This window comes from Pleurodeles waltl, chromosome 3_1 (genome assembly GCF_031143425.1).
Source record: "Pleurodeles waltl isolate 20211129_DDA chromosome 3_1, aPleWal1.hap1.20221129, whole genome shotgun sequence".
Taxonomy (NCBI): Eukaryota; Metazoa; Chordata; class Amphibia; order Caudata; family Salamandridae; genus Pleurodeles; species Pleurodeles waltl.
In genome coordinates, this window is record NC_090440.1 from 1259752564 (window position 1) to 1259769146 (window position 16583).

Consider the following 16583-nt stretch of genomic DNA (forward strand, 5'->3'; position numbering starts at 1 on the left):
TGTCTCTGGCCATGGAAATAAGCCTACAGGTCCCCTAGCGCCTGCCCTGACCTAGGCGTTAAATAATGGCACTAAACAGGTTTTGCACCATTATTTAAGGCCCTCCTCCTCCCGTGCGTCATTTTTGCACAGGAGGATAAATAAGGCGCAAAGACCTTAGAGTCATTTTTTTCCCCAGGAACGCCTACCTTGCATCTCATTGACGCAAGGTAGGTTTCCACTGTAAAAAATTATGTCAACCCCAATGTTTTGACGCTTGATGCTAGATGGGTCTAGCATCAAAATATAAATATGGAGTTAAGTTTGCGCCAAATTTGCGTAAAAAAAAAAAATGACACAAATCCGAAACAAACAGAGTATAAATATGCCCCTTAATGCGAGGGAGAAACCACTGCAGTTCTTCTCTTGGTTGAAGGAGGATTTGTCAAACACAAACTTTCTGTGTGCTGAAGCAAGGACAATATTGCCTCTCTTCCCTGTGCCTTTATTGTAGTACCCAAAAAACTCAATGTATGTGCCAGAGATTCACCTTGCCCCATGTACTCATGATAAATCAAAAGGTGCTGCACGGGCAGAGACAGCTGAACACCGAGAGAGCAATCATTGATGAGAGCTCGGCTTGAGAGCATGATCGCATTGACAGTGTGGCCTGGCTGAATTGTGAAGTGCTGCAGAGGCAGCCGGAGCCCTTTCAACGTTGCACGCTCTGCCAAATGATTCAGGATGTTTGTCATTCGTCTTCCTGCCTGCATCATTGCCTGTACACCGGAAGGCCGTGGCTGATGCTTTGGATACTGCGAGGCACAGAAACAATCCTCAATACATTGTGCAGACAGAGGTCATGATCGAGTCCAAGCCCACAACCTTGTCAATCATCTCGCCTCGATCCTCAAGAGGGAACAGCAAACATGCTATTGGAATTGCTCTACGCATAAGAATAAATTACCAATAGGGTGCCAGCTGAGCTTGCCTGTTGTCTGATAGTTAACATAAAGCGATCGCCATGCTGAGTTGTAAGAGTGCAGCTTTGCGTGACAATGTAATTCAGTTTGGTGATGCAGAGAAATAACGAATATGCGTTAATCTAACCCACGAAGACTGACACTATATAAATACAAATACAAATACAACTACTTGGAAAAGGTGTATAAAATGTCACTGTAACTAATATGTCTAACATTACATTAGCATGACAGTGTGCCTCCCTGGTGACTTCAGTTTCATAACTGTACACATTAGTTCCAGCCAGGTTCCTGTCAGTGTTCTCACTTAGCGTTGTAACTTTTGAGAAGTACTTGTTTTCGAATAAATGAACTTCAGACAAGCGTGTAAGACACATTACTCCTGCCCCCACACTTACATGCTTGACTGAACTTACATATTAATTGCATAATTAATATAAAACCACAACACAGATGTTTTTTTAGATAATAGTCAGCTGAACTGTAGTAAGCAAGCAAAGTGAGTCTGGTCTTTTCTAGGGGAGATCGAGGAGTGGGGGGGGGGTTCTCTCCCCTGAGCAAATGGGCTCTGTTAGTGTAATTTAACACACAATTTTCACATAAATCTGCTAAAAGGCCTAGGCTGTGAAAATATACATTAAATATTCAAGTCCTTTGGGGTGCCAATTTAATGAAACCCTACAGTCTCCATGAGTTTATTCCCAATTTTTTTTTAAATATCCTATGTGTGCCCCTTTATGTTAAAATGACCTCCATTGCTACGACCAGCATTTTGCCGTGGGTGAAGCCTTTGCCCAAATATTACATATAACGCCATACAATATACCAGAGCCAGAATTTTGCTAATACTGCTGTTCATATTATATGGAGGACCCTTAAGTCAAAAGTGACATTTAAATCTGTGGAGGTCCACATTTTGTCATTGATGGCCTCATGGCATTGCCTGTTGTCTTTTCCTATGCCAAGAATTTCCTACAGTGTGCCAGCACTAACAATTTGTACAGGTGCTGCATCCCAAAGTTTACCTACAGTGTGCCAGCAGTAGCATTTTGCTGTTGGTATCCCATTTGCAAGTACTGCCTCCAGGATGCCAGTTCCAGCACTTTGCAAAGGGTGCTTCTTTAATCCAAAATGCATGCCAGATCCAACAGCAGTTTTGTAAACATAACAACACATTCTCACTCATGCTCACGTACATTAATTTACTCACTCATTCACTCATTAGCACTCACTTGCACTCACTCATTTTCACTCAGTGTCTTGCACTCACACTTACACTAACTCACTCCTTTGTACTCAAGCACTCTTACTTTAACTCACTTATACTTACTCACTCACTTTCACACACACACACAATCCCACATAAAAACACACATGCTCACATATACACACACATTCTCACACGAACTCACTCTCACTCACATGCATGCACACAACGGGCATTTAAAGCCATTATATTTTTATCACCCAAGATGCTTGTGAAGTTCCCGTTCCAGATCTTGCTGCTTCACTTTTTATTATACTAATGATTAATAGACTATTATTCACTATTAATATAATAACAATTAGCATAAAACGAGTTTGGATCCTGACTCTGATAATGCGAGGCACCCCTCAGTTCTTGGCACTGATTTTGCTACCTGTGAGGTCAGGAGTTGCAAAGGCAGTACCAGGGGGCCCGAGGAGGAAGCTAGGGGTTGCAGTAGTGACCTGTGCCGACCCCTAACTGACGTCCATGTTAACCCTAATTTTAAACTCTACCAAAATCTTTTATTGTTCAAAGCGTTCATGTAAAAAGTGAGACATTGCTCTAATAACCCTACCGGTTTTGCTACATAACAGGGTGGACATGGTGGAAAGAGAAGAAAGGCAACAGAATAACGACTCTTTCATAGTGCATTGCTATTTAATCTAGAATTTATTTATTACAAACATACACTGCTAAAACACATGAGGTAAATGCAAACTCACGAAATAATTGCATAAATTATTGCAAAAATGGGTAAGGCCCTGACTAAAACACACCCTCAAATCAAACATCTAAACAAAATGCCTTTGTTTAGTCAATTGTTATCCTAAGGATCCCAAGGATGCTGCTCTGCTAACAAAGGGGTGGATGTATGACATTTTATTTTGCAACTCGCAATTTGCGATCCTTTTGGGAATCACAAATTGCGAGTCACAAATCAAAATGTACAACATTGTAAAGCACACTGTTTTCGATTCGAAATGGGGTCGCAAATGGCCTACCTCATCAATATTCCTGAGGAAGGTCACAATTTGCGACGCCATTGAGTATTGCCACACTCACAGGGATGCTGACCTGTTGGGGACAGCAGACCACCACGTCTGTGACTGCTTTTAAATAAAGCAGTTTATTTTAAAAAATGCAGCCCATTTTCCCTCAATGAAATCCTTCCCGTTTGAAAGTGGGTTACCACCAACTTGGAGCTGGTGGTAACTACGAATGTTTTGCGACCGCATTCATGGTCACATAATATTCCTACATGCCAGTGCGATTCGCCCCTTCCGAATGCTGAATGCAAAAAGAGAAATGCAACTCGATAAACAAGTTACCAAGTCGCATTTTGCTTTGGGACATTGAAAAAAAAAATTCCTGGTCGCAACAACCGTTTGCGACTGGAAAAATGCTTCTTACATCTGGCTTGAAATATTTACAGCTGACCTTCACATAAGGTTATAAAACATACTAGCAAGCTTGTGCATTTGACATTTGCTTACACAAGTATTTTAGAAAACTAAATTAGGCTTTGAGTTTGTAAATGTTTAAATGTTTTTTCTTTGGAAAACAACCAAAATAGTTTTGTAGAAAATAACATTTTAAATAAACACAAACACAGTCATGTCCATTTTACAAGTGTTACAGTTACTAGAGCCTAAGGTGGCGAGTTACAGGAGTCTAAAGTACCAAGTTAGAGAAAGGGGATAATGTATATTTATCAAAAATGCAGTGTAAGTGTAAGTTCCTGCACAAGGATACATTTCAAAAAATTATTTTCTGAAGAATTACCATGCCCAGTACTTAGCAATAAATTATCCCTTTCTCTCATTGTTCCTTTTACAGATCATGCGCACAGCATCAACTGTAGGGAGGCCGTTTGCGACTCGAAAACTGCTTGTACATCTGGCACAAACATTTTAGAGCTGACGTTCACATAAGGTTATGAAACATACAAGCAAGCTTGTGCAACTGACATTTGCTATCACAAGTATTTTAGAAAACTAAATTCGATTTTGAGTTTGTAAATGTGTAAAATAAATTCTGTGGAAAACAACCAAAATAGTTTTGTAGAAAATAACATTTAAAATAAACACAAACACAGTCACGTCCATTTTACAAGTTTACAGTTACTATAGCCTATGGTGGCGAGTTAGAAGAGTCTAAGGTACCGAGTTAGAAAAGGGTGATAATGTATATTTATCCAAAATGCAGTGGCAGTGTAAGTTCCTGCACAAGGGTACATTTCAAAACAGGATTTTGTGAAGAATTACCATGCCCAGTACTTAGCAGTAAATTATCCCTTTGTCCTAGTGTTCCTTTTACTGATCATGCGCACAGCATCAACTGTAGGGAGGCTGTCCAAATGCAAAATGACATCCTGCAGACTACAGGTTCTAGTGTTCTCAATCGTTGTTCGGTTTCCACATGTGCTTTAAGTTGACCGTTGTGGATACCTTTCACAGAAATCAGACCACCATGGAAAACCCAGATTGGATCCATTGTTTTCTTCCTTGCATATTACAGCTTTCTTGCTCAATGTAGTGTTAGCATTGCATATTGTCTAAGGCACATTTGTTTTTAACTTTGCATTTCAGATAAAATATTCTTTCTTGCTGGCATCCATATCTTCAAGGAGAGAAGGGTCATTTCTTAATGCATCATCAGCACTGTCTGCATACTCTGTGCCCTTAGCTTCATTGGTTTGGTAGGTGCCCTTGTGCCGGTACATGTAACGCATAATCAATACCAGGAGGCAAACCAGGACTACAATTATGGCAAAAATGGCACCTATGGGAGGAAGCAAAGATACACCAAGGTCAACTGTGTTCCACTGGCTTTCATGATCAATAATGACAATTAATAGGACTATGGCAGATGTCTGGCTGTCCACATTAGCTTTAGGAAAGGTCACAAAGCTACCAGAACTTCATTTAAATAACACCCTTTCAGAGCCTCTTTATCGCTTTGAGATATACCCATCCCATGAATAGGTGTGGTTGTACCCAACATCTTCTAGTCATAATTAAACACATTTTTTTAAACTGTAAGACTGATTCCTTGAACAAGAAGCAGTCAAACATTTTGCTGGAAACATACAGACTGATTTTAGGATTAGGTGGACAATTTAGTCCATCACAAACATGACTAATATCTTTTCTGCAGTATTACAAGTGTGTTGAATATTATGCATTCATAATACAGTGGACAGGATAACTGTCACATTTGCGATTGAGTGACTCATCCCTCGAATTCTTATTCAAGCCCATAGTCATTATGATTTTTCTGTCAAAGCCATAAAAACAAGAAAATAATGAAGATAACATTGCCATTGTCACATGACGCTGTGACAATGCCTACAAAACATGAGTTCTAATGTGACATCACAAAAGGCATTGTTTATGACATCGTCAATGTGATGGAGACAGTTTGTAGATGATTTGAGAATGGTTATTGGCAACTGTAGCTGAGGGGTTGTTGAAGTATGAACGTCATATTTTGCTCTCCCCTGTGCTGTGTCTTGCCCAGCCTGGGTATCCACCAATGACTGTGCCACACCCAGAGCTGTAAATAACATGCCTTTTTGTCTCTGAGTGTATCTGTGAAGTTCAACATTCTAAACAACGCTTTCATTACATTTTATTCTTACAATTATTTCACATTGATATGGAGTCCACTGGGAGTCAGAAAGGTTTTGTTCTGAATCATGCAAGGCACTACACCTTGGATCTTAAATTTGTCGATACTTCAGCACATAACCGATTCTAAAATAAAGAAGAAAGGGAGTGGTCTTCGAGGAAGTAAATAAGGGGGAGTAAATGGTGACCACTCAGTGACATGCTATTCAGTAATGGATGGAAGAAAAGGAACTTACTGGAGTGAGACTGAAGGGATCTTGGCTGCAAGGGGTTGGTAAAAGATGTTAAAGAAGAAGATGGTGGTAAGGTAGTGTTGTGAGGAAGTACTCACTAGGTAAAGGGAGAGGAAGGGGAACAAAATCAACAGAAGAAGGATTACGGTTAAGCAGGAAGACACTAAAGGATGGGAAGCAAGGTGTGTGTGAGTGCAGAGTCTGCACCAAAACAGAGAGGTTCTGACAAGGCATGCGTAAGGTGGACATAGAGCACACAGAGGGGTCTGAGGAGATATTACCATCCGAAACATCTTTGTGGCAGAGAGCCTATATGCTTCCTGTTAGAAATGGAGTCTTTGGTTGACAGTCAGGTTACCCCCTGTTCAAGCAAGGACCCTCACTCTAGTCAGGGTAAAAGAGAATCACCCTCAGTTAACCCCTGCTTACCTCCTTCATAGCCTGGCAGAGCAGTAGGCTTAACTTCAGAGTGCTAGGTGTAAAGTATTTGTACCAAAACACACAGTAACTTAATGAAAACACTACAAAATGAAACAACAGGTTTGGAAAAATAGGAAATATTTATCTAAACAAAACAAGACCAAAGCAACAGAAATCCACAATACACAAGTCAAGTTATCAATTAAAAATCAAAAAGAGTCTTTAAGTAGTTTTAAGCACACACTAACACTGTTAGCGTGAAAATGTACCTTGGGTGTGTCAAAAATAACCCTGCACAGGCAAGCGTGCGTCAAAAAGGGCTTGTGATGTGTCGATTCCACTCAAAAGCAGGACCTTGTGTCTTTTCCCCTTTATTCGGGTCGGGCGCGTTGTTTCTTCTCTCCGCAGGAGAGTGATGCGTCGATCCAGTCAGCACTCTCGGGTCCGGGCAGGCCATGCGTTGTTTTTACACGCCCAGCGGTGCTTACGTCGGAAATCCAGCCGCACAATGATCCGAAAACCACGCAGCGCGGGTTGTGATCTCCCAGCCTCCATCAGCGATGCTGCATGTGGTTTCTCCAGCTCCGTGCATCGATTCTTCTGTCGCGTTTCCGGCGTGCGTCAATTTTCAACCACAGAGCCTGTGCCGCGTCGTTTCTTCAGCCGCAGATCAGAGTCGCGTCAATCTTTTCCCTGCTTAGCGCTCTGTGCGTCAATTTCCTCCTCTTAGGATGCCAGCTTCTCCTTTCAGGGTCCCAGGAACTGGATGGGTGTAGGAAAGTAGCCTCTTTCTAGCCTTGTTACCCACGACTTTTGGCCTATTTGTGCCAGGGTGTTTTCACTGTCTCACTGGGATCCTGCTAGCCAGGGCCCAGTGCTCATAATGAAACCCTATGTTGTCAGTGTGGTTGTTATGTGTCACTGGGATCCTGCTAGCCAGGACCCCAGTGCTCAGAAGTGTGTGGCCTATATGTGTTCCCTGTGTGGTGCCTAACTGTCTCACTGAGGCTCTGCTAACCAGAACCTCAGTGGTTATGCTCTCTCTGCTTTCCAAATTTGTCACTAACAGGCTAGTGACTAAATTTACCAATTCACATTGGCATACTGGTACACCCATATAATTCCCTAGTATATGGTACTGAGGTACCCAGGGTATTGGGGTTCCAGGAGATCCCTATGGGCTGCAGCATTTCTTTTGCCACCCATAGGGAGCTCTGACAATTCTTACACAGGCCAGCCACAGCAGCCTGAGTGAAATAACATCCATGTTATTTCACAGCCATTTACCACTGCACATAAGTAACTTATAATTAACCTATACGTCTAAACTTCACCTGGGGAAGGTTGGGTGCAAAGTTACTTAGTGTGTGGACACCCTGGCACTAGCCAAGGTGCCCCCACATTGTTCAGGGCAAATTCCCCGGACTTTGTGAGTGCGGGGACACCATTACACGCGTGCACTATACATAGGTCACTACCTATGTATAGCGTCACAATGGTAACTCCAAATATTGCCATGTAACGTGTCTAAGATCATGGAATTGTCACCCCAATACCATTCTGGTATTGGGGTGACAATTCCATGATCCCTCGGGTCTCTAGCACAGAACCCGGGTACAGCCAAACTGCCTTTCCGGGGTCTCCACTGCAGCTGCTCCTGCTGCCAACCCCTCAGACAGGTTTCTGCCCTCCTGGGGTCCAGGCAGCCCTGGCCCAGGAAGGCAGAACAAAGGATTTCCTCTGAGAGAGGGTGTTACACCCTCTCCCTTTGGAAATAGGTGTGAAGGGCTGGGGAGGAGTAGCCTCCCCCGGCCTCTGGAAATTCTTTGATGGGCACAGATGTTGCCCATCTCTGCATAAGCCAGTCTACACTGGTTCAGGGATCCCCCAGCCCTGCTCTGGCGCGAAACTGGACAAAGGAAAGGGGAGTGACCACTCCCCTGACCAGTACCTCCGAGGGGAGGTGCCCAGAGCTCCTCCAGTGTGTCCCAGGCCTCTGCCAACTTTGAAACAGAGGTGTTGGGGGCACACTGGACTGCTCTGAGTGGCCAGTGCCAGCAGGTGACGTGAGAGGCTTCTTCTGATAGGCTCTTACATCTCTTGGTAGCCAATCCTCCTATCTTGGTAGCCAAACCTCCTTTTCTGGCTATTTAGGGTCTCTGCTTTGGGGAATTATAACGAATGCAAGAGCTCACCAGCGCTTCTCTGCATTTCCCTCTTCACCTTCTACCAAAGGATCGACTGCTGACTGCTCCAGGACGCCTGCAAAACCGCAACAAAGTAGCAAGACGACTACCAGCAACATTGTAGCACCTAGTCCTGCCAGCTTTCTCGACTTTTTCCTGGTGGTGCATGCTCTGGGGCTAGCCTGCCTTCACCCTGCACCAGAAGCTCCGAAGAAATCTCCCGTGGGTCAACGGAATATTCCCCCTGCTAACGCAGGCACCAAAAGACTGCATCACTGGTCCTCTGGGTCCCCTCTCATCCCGACGAGCGTGGTCCCTGGAACACAGCAACTCTGTCCAAGTGACCTGCACAGTCCAGTGACTCTTCAGTCCAAGTTTGGTGGAGGTAAGTCCATGCCTCCCCATGCTAGACTGCAATGCTGTGTACCGCGTGATTTGCAGCTGCTCCGGCTCCTGTGCTCTCTTCCAGAATTTCTTTTGTGCACAGCCAATCCTGGGTCCCCAGCACTCAGTCCTGCAGTGCACAACCTTCTGAGTTGTCCTCTGGCGTCGTGGGACTCCCTTTTGTAAGTTCACATGGACTCTGGTTCACTCTTCTTCCAAGTGCCTGTTGGGGTACTTTTGCGGGTGCTGCCTGCTTCTGTGAGGGCTCTCTGAGTTGCTGAGCACCCCCTTTGTCTCCTCCTGCAAAAGGCGACATCCTGGTCCTTCCTGTTCCTCTGCAGCACCCAAAAACCTCTACTGCGACCCTTGCAGCTAGCAAGGCTTGTTTGCGGTCTTTCTGCGTGGGAACACCTCTGCAAGCTTCCTGGCAACGTGGGACATCTGTCTTCCAAAGGAGAAGTTCCTAGTCCTCTTCTTTCTTGCAGAACTCCAAGCTTCTTCCAACTAGTGGCAGCTTCCTTGCACCTTCAGCTGGGGTTTCCTGGGCTCCTGCCCCTCCTGGGCACTGTCGCGACTATTGGACTTGGTCCCCTTGTCTTACAGGTACTCAGGTCTGGAAATCCGTTGTCAGTGCACTGCTGGTGTTTGTTCTTCCTGCAGAATCCCTCTATCACGACTTCTGTGCTCTCTGGGGGTAGTAGGTATACTTTACTCCTACTTTTCAGGGTCTTGGGGTGGGGTATTTTTCTAACCCTCACTGTTTTTTTGTTACAGTCCCAGCAACCCTCTACAAGCTCACATAGGTCTGGGGTCCATTCGTGGTTCGCATTCCACTTTTGGAGTATATGGTTTGTGTTGCACCTATACCTATGTGCTCCTATTGTAACCTATTGTAATTCTACACTGTTTGCATTACTTTTCTTGCTATTACTTACCTAATTTTGGTTTTTGTACATATAACTTGTATATAGTACTTACATTCTTACTGAGGGTACTCACTGAGATACTTTTGGCATATTGTCATAAAAATAAAGTACCTTTATTTTTAGTAACTCTGTGTATTGTGTTTTCTTATGATATTGTACATATGATATCAGTGGTATAGTAAGAGCTTTGCATGTCTCCTAGTTCAGCCTAAGCTGCTTTGCCATAGCTACCTTCTATCAATTCAATTCAAAGAAGCTTTATTGCGGCTACAAGAGCCAAAAAAGCGCGAGCAGTAATAAATACAAATAAATGCACATGATAAAATAAAATTGCAGGTAAATATGGTGATAAAAGGGAATGAAATATAAATAAAAATTAAAATGGAATAAAAATGAGATAGAATAAAATGGAATGAAATTAGAAAAAATGAAATGAAGTGAAATGCACTCTGCAGGATGTTGGGACAGTCTTATTTGGAGTCTTTGTCCAGGAGAGTTTTCCCTCTAATAAGCCAACTAGCTCCGAGGAATTTGGCGATAGCGATCACTAGCGTTGGCCTGGTGTCTGATCTAAGGATTCGCAGAGCTAGCGCAGAGCAGCGTGCTCCCAGTAGTCTGCATGCCGGGGCCAGCCATTTCCTACGGGGGGCAGTATACGCGGGGCATGCAAAAAGGAGGTGAGGGAGATTCTCCACGGGGGCTTTGCAAGCAGGGCATGCGGTGGATTCGTTGTGTGACCAGCTGCTGGTGAAAAGTCTTAATGGGAGTGTTCCAATGCGGAGCTGGAAGTACAGTTTCCTTTCCCTTGGGGCCGTGATTAGGTCCCAAAAAGTTTCGTACTTGCATGACTCTTTTAGGTTGGCAAAGTCACAAGATAATGTAGTGTGGAGTGCAGCCCGAGTGTCTTCGTTGTTGGCCCTTTGCCAGTAAAGTTTCTTTAGTTCGCTTTTCGAGGGAAAGACTGACGTGGCTGGTGAGTTCCAGAGATCATCGAGCCCGATAGAGTGGAGTAAATCCTTGATGGATCGTAGCCAGGGGATTCTGTGCAGGTGGTCGGCTTTTAGGATGACCTGTAGAGCTTCGGTGAAGATGACAAGTTCCGGAGTGGTCCAGAGACGCCGCCAGTACAGCAGAGGTCGCAGGCGGGTTTTGTGACCAATGCGTTTGATGCCGAGGTCCTTGAAAAGAGGGAACAGTGGGGTGCTTAGCGGAAGGGACACAAGGTTTCTTAAGAAGTTGTTTTCAGCGGTGGTTAGGTCTTGGGTTTTGGTATAACCCCAAAGTTCAGCCCCGTAGAGCGCTGAGGAAACTGCCTGGGCTTCGTATAATTGTAATGCTGGGCGAATTGGTTTTGTGTGTGAGAGGTGGAAGTTTTTTAGTAGAGCCCCAGTTGTTTGTCTTAATTTAAGGGCTTGTTTTCCTATGTGTGGCTTCCAGGACATGTTGTCAGTGAGTGTTATGCCCAGGTAGCTGAAAATGCCCACCTTCTCGAGTGAGGAGCCCTCTAGAGTAAATTTCCCTTTGAAAGATCTGTGGGGATTAAGGGTCATTAGTTTGGTTTTCGTTGCGTTGATTTCGAGTCCCTGGGATGAACAGAAATGCTCGAAGCACGCAAGGAGTTTCCTTAGACCACTAGGGGTCTTAGATATCAAGAGAGTGTCATCGGCAAAGAGTAAGACTGGGATTTTTTGTGTGCCAAGTGAAGGTGCGTCAGCCTGCAGTCTGAGGAGGGAGGGGACAATTTCGTTGATGTACAGGGAAAAGAGGGTCGGGGCAAGTACGCAACCTTGCCGCACACCCCTAGAGACGTGGATTCTATCGGTAAGTTGGCCCTTGTTGCCCCACCTGACTTGTGCGTAGTTGTCCTCGTGGAGTCGTATCAAAATGGCAAGGATGTGTTCCGGGATTCCCATCCGAGAGAGAGTGACCCACATTTTGTTGCGAGGTACTAGGTCAAAAGCAGATTTGAGGTCCACGAAAGCTACATAAAGGCTGCCTTTACCGATGAACACTGTTTTCCAATATAATAATAGGAATCTGAGGGCTTGATCAGTGGTGGAAATCTTCTTTCGGAAACCGGCTTGGAGGGGGCTAAGGATATCGTGGTCAATTAGCCATTCTTCTATCTTCCCTAGGAGGCAGTGGCAGAAGACTTTTTGGACACAGTCAATTAGACTAATGGGTCTATAGTTACAGGGAAGAGATCTGTCGCCCTTTTTAAAGATTGGAATAACAATGGCCGCTTTCCAAGAGTCGGGAATTGGCGCCCCAGATGCTATTGCGTTAGCTAGAATGGTGAGATATCTTGACCAGGATGCTAGGTCTGTTGAGAATAGGTCTGCTGGGACGCAGTCTGAACCAGGGGCCCTGCCGCGTTTTAGAGTGCTTAGAGAGTAAGTTATATCACTTTGGGAGAACAACAGGGGTGCTGCGGTGGTTGGTGCTAACGAGTGAAATAGGAGGGGGCCCGTACAAACAGAGGTGGGGCTATCATGATCATGGGAGTACAGACTACTAAAGTGGGCTATCCAGTCTCTTGGGGCAATATTGGTTGTGATGTCCAAACCACTGGTTTCTGGGCCTCGCGCTGCCAGGGACCAGAACAGACTATAATTTCTCTCGCGCACAGCGTCGCTGAGTGATGTCCACCATTTGCTATCTTGATCACGCTTGGCTATGCATATTGCAGATTTATAGGACTTCCTAGCTACGCGGATGGCGATGGGGTCCTTGGATTTAATGGCTTGAACTAGGCGCTTGTTTAGGGACCGGCACGTTTTGTTGAACCAGCGGTGCCTGGCTTTGGGTCGTTTGTCGTCGTGGGCTGGGGGTGCTGAGAAGTGGGTTGCGATATCCCTAAAGCAGGAGGTGTGGATTGAGCTAATTTCCTGGTGGGGTGTTGCAGAACCTGCCTCTAGGTCCCTTAGTGTGGATTTTAGGGTGTTGTTGGCAGCATTGATGAGTGTGGGCCGGGCCCCAATATTGACCCATTTTAGGTGTCTTTTGTTGTTGGCCAGGTTAATACCCTTGGGTGCTACTGCTGCGGGGTTAGACGTGGCTGGGAGGTTACCTAGGGCTAATGTGTGGACAGAAAGAGGGTTCTGATCACTTTCGGTCCTTTCGATGATTGTCATATCGATGACTGGAGGCCATAATCTTATATCGAATAGGCAATAATCGATTCTGCTGGTGTGGTTCGTTTTGTTGTATGTGTGACTACCGTTGGTGTCTGAATTAGTTCTGCCATTTAGCGCCCTGAGTCCAAACTCCATGGTCAATGATTTTACCTGAATCGCAACCGACGTCCACCTTTTGATGGGTGCAATGGACAGGGCGGGGATAGACCAGACTTGATCTTCCTCGCGGGTGGACCTGAGATCGTCCCAGTCAAGGGGTTCGAATGTGACGTTGAAGTCCCCAGCCACAATGGTTTTATGATGGCGGGGATAATTTTGTAAGAGGGCTACGAGGGCGCAGAGGGTTTTGGAGACTTGACCCCCCCTGACCCCTCGAGCGTAGATATTAAAGATGTTCACCACAGAGTCAGGCCCAAAGGATAGACGAAGGCCTAGCAGGTCGGGAGAGGCGGTAGGTAGCTGTGATATATGGCAGCTAAGTGATGTTTTGATCCAGATGGTCAGACCCCCTGAGGGCCTGCCTCTCGTGCTGGCCACAGCGGGGAAGTGGAAATTTGAGTAGCCTGTTCGGAAGAGTGGGTCGAGTGACCATGTTTCCTGTAGGAGACATATGTCATGTTCGTCAATAAATGAGGAGAAGGATGGAAGGGGAAGAATAGATTTCAGACCTGCCACGTTCCATGAGACAAGTCGTACCCCAGATTGTGACTGAGTTGTCCTACCTAAATGCCCGGGGTTTTTGAGGTTGGCTGTCAGGGGTTGGTTTGGCAGATGTGGCTGGGGGAGCAGGGATGGGTTGATGCCAATGTTTGCCCGTGAGGTTTGTGGTGGTTGGTGATGTTCCTCTGTTGGAACAGGCCTGGTCCTGATCAAGGAGATGCTTGCGGGCTTAGACAGCAGCTCTAGGTTTGGTGGGCAATGTGCCTGCAAGATGGGTGGAGCATCGTTGTCATGATTGCTCGGTGAGCCGGAAATGGTCGCGGTATCATGGGTAGGGGGGTGAATACATGGACAGACAGTGGTGGGGTAAAAGGAGGATCTGGGGGTGATGGATGTTGGAAGGTTGCAAGGTTTGCCTGCATAGATTTTAGGTGGGGCTGTGAGTCAATCATGTTTACCAAGAGGGGATAGGTTTTCTGCCGGGTGGTAACTCGGGCGTTCCTCGTGGAGCGTGGGTGACCTGGGCTGTTTAAACTGGATGCGTGAGTGTGCAGGTGGGCTTGTTCTTGCGTCTAGGGCCACCAGATTGTTCGCCATGGTCCTGTTCTTGAGTGTCAGTTTTAGGATATCAAAGTGAGTTCCCGGGTCTGGCCGTCGTACTACGGTAATTAGGTCCTCACGTATTATGGATCGGCAGCCTCTAACATGGCGAATCCAGTGGATTGCCTTGTTTTTGATAGAGTCTACCCCTTCCTTGCGCGCCAATGTGGTTAACTTGGGAACGTTAACCATTAGAACTATATTACCTAAATGGGACTGGTCAGTGGCAGGTTGCGTAGAGTATTTTGAGGCGGTGTTGCTCATGGGTTTGAGGGTATTATGATAGATGTCTAGTGAATTTCCTATGCCTAAATTGTGGAAGAGGGGAGACTGGTGGGAGTTCATGGTCTTTTCTTTGGTAGGGTGAGGGCCAGCGTGGCTAGAAGCAGAGGAGTTGGGCGAGTTTGGTGTGATGCCTGATAGGATTGGATTTTGGGCAAGGTTACTGGTGGTCGTGTTATTTGCGTGGGTTAGCTGTTTTACTATTGCAAGTAATGAGTTAACCATATGCTTGAGTTCTGTGACTTCCTTCCTTAGAGCTTGTATGTATTCGATATGCTGTGGGGTTACATGAGGAGAGTGCGTGTTGGTTGCTGCTGGCCCATCTGCCAGGGTGTCTGGGTTGATGTCGTCGCGTGATTCAGGGAGGTTGGTTAGGGGATTGAAGCGGTTACTGAGCTGGATGGAATCGTTGATGGCAAGTGGTAGGTCTTCTGCTAGGGAGGGGGCCGCATGGGTGATAACGTTCCTACTTTCACCCGCCCCTGTAGTGTCAGTAACTTGTTGCCCACGTTTCATGAAAATCTCAGCGATTTTCATGGAACCTTCCTTCCTGCTAGTTGAAGTGGGCCCCTCCCCAGTTGCAATAGAAATGTTTCCCTGGGGGCTAGTTAGTATTCTGTTGCATTCGCCCAGGAGAGAGTCGATTCTATCCATAACGCAATTGCTAGCAGCATGCTTATTCCTTTTTCGCTTGGCTTTTAGTACTGCCCCGGCCCCTGCCTCTATTGCTTTCCTTTTGCCCATCTGGTGTTAGTGTAGGTGCAGGGTTAAATGATAAGGTGTCAGATTAAATGGAGCAGCTGACTGGGGAGACAGAGTAGGAACTAGCAAAAGGGACTGAGTACAATATGGCCTTCTTGGGAGATAGATGTTAGGGGGGGGTGGCCCAGCCCAGCCTCTGTCAGCCGCTGACGGGCGCAGGACGGGCCGCCCTTGGCCCGGGCTTCGCCCGGGCGCCGCCCGCGCGCGTCCCGCGCGGCGGGAGCGCGAACAAGTTTTAAAGGGCTCCTGCCCCGCCTCCAGAGATCACACAGCGCTTCCCGCGACGGCGGGAGCGCGAACAAGTTTTAAAGGGCTCCTGCCCCGCCTCCAGAGATCACACAGCGCTTCCCGCGATGGCGGGAGCGCGAACAAGTTTTAAAGGGCTCCTGCCCCGCCTCCAGAGATCACACAGCGCTTCCCGCGACGGCGGGAGCGCGAACAAGTTTTAAAGGGCTCCTGCCCCGCCTCCAGAGATCACACAGCGCTACCTTCTATCAGTCTAAGCTGCTAGAAACACCTCTTCTACACTAATACGGGATAACTGGACCTGGCACAAGGTGTAAGTACCTTTGGTACCCACTACAAGCCAGGCCAGTATTCTACAATGGGCACCACTTGGCAGAGTAGGAGTCTCTCCAGAGACTCCAGGTGCTGGCAGAGAGAAGTCTTTGCTGTCCCTGAGACTTCAAACAACAGGAGGCAAGCTCTAAATCAAGCCTTTGAAGATCTTCACAAGATGGAAGGCACACAAAGTCCAGTCTTTGCCTTCTTACTCTGGCAGAAATAGCAACTGCAGGATAGCTCCACAAAGCACAGTCACAGGCAGGGCAGCTCTTCTTCTTCAGCTCTTCTCCAGGCAGAGGTTCCTCTTGGTTTCCAGAAGTGTTCTAAAGTCTGTGGTTTGGGGGGCCCTTCTTATACCCAATTTCTCCTTAGAAGTAGGCCTACTTCAAAGTAAAGTCTCTTTTGAATGTGAAATCCTGCCTTGCCCAGGCCAGGCCCCAGACACTCACCAGGGGGGTTGGAGACTGCACTGTGTGATGGCAGTCGCAGCCTTTTCAGATGTGAGTGACTACTCCTCCCCTCCCTCCTAGCACAGATGGCTCATCAGGATATGCAGGCTACACCCCAGCTCCCTTTGTGTCACTGTCTA

The 16583-nt window shown here is 46.4% G+C and overlaps 1 protein-coding gene across 1 annotated transcript in view; it reads right to left on the bottom strand.

The window, feature by feature from the left end:
* Nucleotides 1–2861: 2861 nt before the first annotated feature.
* Nucleotides 2862–16583, bottom strand: part of LOC138285082 (glycophorin-C-like) — a 217051-nt gene continuing 203329 nt past the window's right edge. Inside the window, exon 3 of the mRNA XM_069224600.1 lies at nt 2862–4992. Within this exon, the coding sequence (XP_069080701.1) occupies nt 4796–4992 (197 nt within the window). The 3' untranslated portion in view covers nt 2862–4795. The remainder of the gene's footprint in view (nt 4993–16583) is intronic.